The following is a 2,960-nucleotide window of genomic DNA, read 5'->3' as shown; positions in this document are numbered from 1 at the left end:
AATAATAGTTTTTGTGCTAACATTTTGAGAACATTACCATTTTTTTAAAATTGCTTACACACTAAAAGTTGAAACCATTCATTCATATACGGAATCTTCAGACCAAGTCTGCAAAACTGCAAGCATATTAACAAACATTTTGCAAAACGTTAAACACAGTTCTCTACATTAGACACATGATTAATTTGGCAAACACTGCCTTTTAAATGGCACACTTATTTACTGGTTACCTACATCCATTGATCATGTGTGAAAACATTTATACATAATTAGTTCACTCAGAAATCAAATCTCAATGTTTTGAGGAAGAAATACAGTTTTTCTGAATTGCTAAAACACATTTCTTGAAACCATCACTCATTTTCACGAAACCTTAAACACAAATCCAAATACTCAAACTAAATTCATGAAACCTCTGACTCTTCCATCAAAATCAAACAATCACTGCAGAACCATTTCACTTGCACTCAAAATCAAACGGTGCTCTCAGATCACACACACACACACGAGTCAATAAAGAAAAACACTACAGAGCATTCATTAGACACTACAGAGAAAAATGGAGAACACAGCTTCCCTTTTGAATTGGGATCTCGCTTATACTTAGAGTGTAAACTAAACGAGCCAATGCACATTGGCATGCGATTATTACATCCAGCTGCCGCTGATCACAGTGTGAGTATAAGTAGGCAGCCGGTGCAGCGCATATTCAGCTTTTCGCTTCGGAGGGGGTTGGATGTGGATGGTGCCCCCATGGTAGCAAGCACGTACTAGTCCGCACGGACAACACTGCGACCGATGCATACATCAACCGACAAGGTGGTCTATGCTCCCGTCGCATATCGCAACTCACCCGCCACCTCCTCCTCTGGAGTCAGAAGCATCTGAGATCGCTTCGTGCCATTCACATTCCTGGTCTGCACTCCCGGGAGAATGGAGACTCCATCCCCAGATGGTCCAGCTGATTTGGAATCGTTTCGGAGCCGCTAAGGTAGACCTGTTTGCCTCTCCAGAAACTTTTCACTGCCAGTTGTTCTACTCCCTGACCGAGGGAACACTCGGCACGCGTTTCCCCCAGTGAGCCTTCTCGCACAGGCACTGTGCAAGATCAGGGAGGATGAGGAGCAGGTCCTGCTCGTGGCGCCTTACTGGCCCACTCGGACTTGGTTCCTGGAACTGGTGATCCTCGTGACAGCCCCTCCTTGGCAGATTCCTCTGAGGAAGGATCTACTGACTCAGAGACGGGGCACCTTGTGGCACCTGCGTCCAGACCTCTGGAAACTTCATGTCTGGTCCCTGGACCGGACACGGATGTTCTAGGTGACCTACCCCAAGAGGTAGTTGACACCATCACTTCGGCGAGAGCACCGTCTATGAGACACACTTACGCCTTGAAGTGGAACCTGTTCGTTGAGTGGTGTTCTTCTCACCGAGAAGACCCCCGGAAATGTCCGATCAGAGTCGTACTGTCCTTTCTGCAGCAGGGGTTGGAGCGAAGGCTGTCTCCCTCCACCCTTAAAGTCTACATGGCTGCGATAGCTGCCAACCACGACCCCGTTGAAGGGAAGTCGGTGGGAAAGCATGACCTGATCATCAGGTTCCTTAGGGGGGTGAGAAGGTTAAATCATTCACGGCCCCCCTCCATACCTTCTTGGGACCTGTCTCTAGTGCTCAGAGTATTACAGCAGGGCTCATTTGAGCCTCTGCAGACAGCTGAGCTGAAGTTTTTGTCAATGAAAACTGCAATGCTTGCATTAGCCTCCATCAAGAGGGTAGGGGACCCACACGCATTTTCGGTCGACGATTCGTGCCTAGAGGCCCGGCTATGTGCCCAAGGTTCCCACTACTCCCTTCAGGGATCAGGTGCTGAGCCTGCAAGCGCTGCCCCCGGAGGAGGCAGACCCAGCCCTAGCTTTGCTTTGTCCCATCCGGGCATTGAGATGCTACATAGACAGGATGCAAAGCTTCAGGACCATAGACCAGCTCTTTGTCTGTCACGGAGGCCGGCAGAAGGGGAATGCCGTCTCTAAGCAGAGGATGACCCACTGGATTGTGGATGCCACCACACTGGCTTATTTATGTATATAAAATATTGTAACAACTGATAAGCATTTGTAAGAAACAGATCATAGAAATAGTTGATTCCAGTCTCATTTGGAAGAATAGTCCCCACACCCACTGGAAAGCAATTTCAATCAAGGTTCCAACTGAATTTCTGCATAGAGGACCCTATTTTTTCTATTGTATATTCTATAAAGTAATGACTCATTCAGTTTTAGACAGTACGTTGCCAAGAATGAACAAATTCAACACTTAAAAATGTAAAATGGTTTTCAGTTGTAGGTAACTAAATGACAAAAAACAATGGATTTTTATATTGTCTATATGCAGGTCGAACTGAAACATGACAAGCAATGCAGTTTTTGTAAAGCCATCAACTGTTTGTATTTTGACAGTCACTGTGCTATGATTGACTATATGTTCCTGTTGGATAGAAAAGTAGTGCTAATGTTTTGACCGAATGACTCGATTTTGAATTGGGTTTGCTAGTTAATATATGTAGAAAAAGGTATTCAGCATTTTGAAATGTAGAGTTTGTATTTATTTAACAAAATGTGGTTTTGGAAATGAAAAATCAGAAAATGAACTATTTGGCTAATTGTGTGATGTAGGTGTGTTACTGTGTTAAGAGTTTAGAAAAAGTTTAGAAAAAGTACTTTAATATTGGTAAACGCTTGTTAGCAATTGAAAAAAAACTGTCACTTGAACACCATTGTGGTCATAAAAAATTGTTTATGTAAAATGGCATCAGAATTCCTTGATGTAACTGGACACAAGGGTTGATTATGGGATGTGGGTTGGATTTCAGATTGAAGTGAACAAGCAACTGTGTGTGAGGGGGAGGGGAGGTCAGAGGTCAACTCAATGCTGATGTTTTACATGAGTAAAACAGCAGTAGT

The 2,960-nt window shown here is 44.1% G+C and overlaps 1 protein-coding gene across 1 annotated transcript in view; it reads right to left on the bottom strand.

The window, feature by feature from the left end:
* The window catches only part of LOC107577928 (cysteine and tyrosine-rich protein 1-like), a gene marked incomplete at its 5' end in the record, with an annotated part of 9,361 nt that overhangs the window by 5,905 nt on the left and 496 nt on the right, over positions 1-2,960 (bottom strand). The window contains one exon of the mRNA XM_016263951.1: positions 1,648-1,718. Coding sequence (XP_016119437.1) covers positions 1,648-1,718 — 71 coding nt within the window. The remainder of the gene's footprint in view (positions 1-1,647; positions 1,719-2,960) is intronic.

Source organism: Sinocyclocheilus grahami, unplaced genomic scaffold, assembly GCF_001515645.1.
Source record: "Sinocyclocheilus grahami isolate Dianchi unplaced genomic scaffold, SAMN03320097.WGS_v1.1 scaffold7812.1, whole genome shotgun sequence".
NCBI lineage: Eukaryota > Metazoa > Chordata > Actinopteri > Cypriniformes > Cyprinidae > Sinocyclocheilus > Sinocyclocheilus grahami.
Note: the sequence above shows the minus strand (reverse complement) of the source record. Positions and strands in the feature narration are given on the sequence as shown.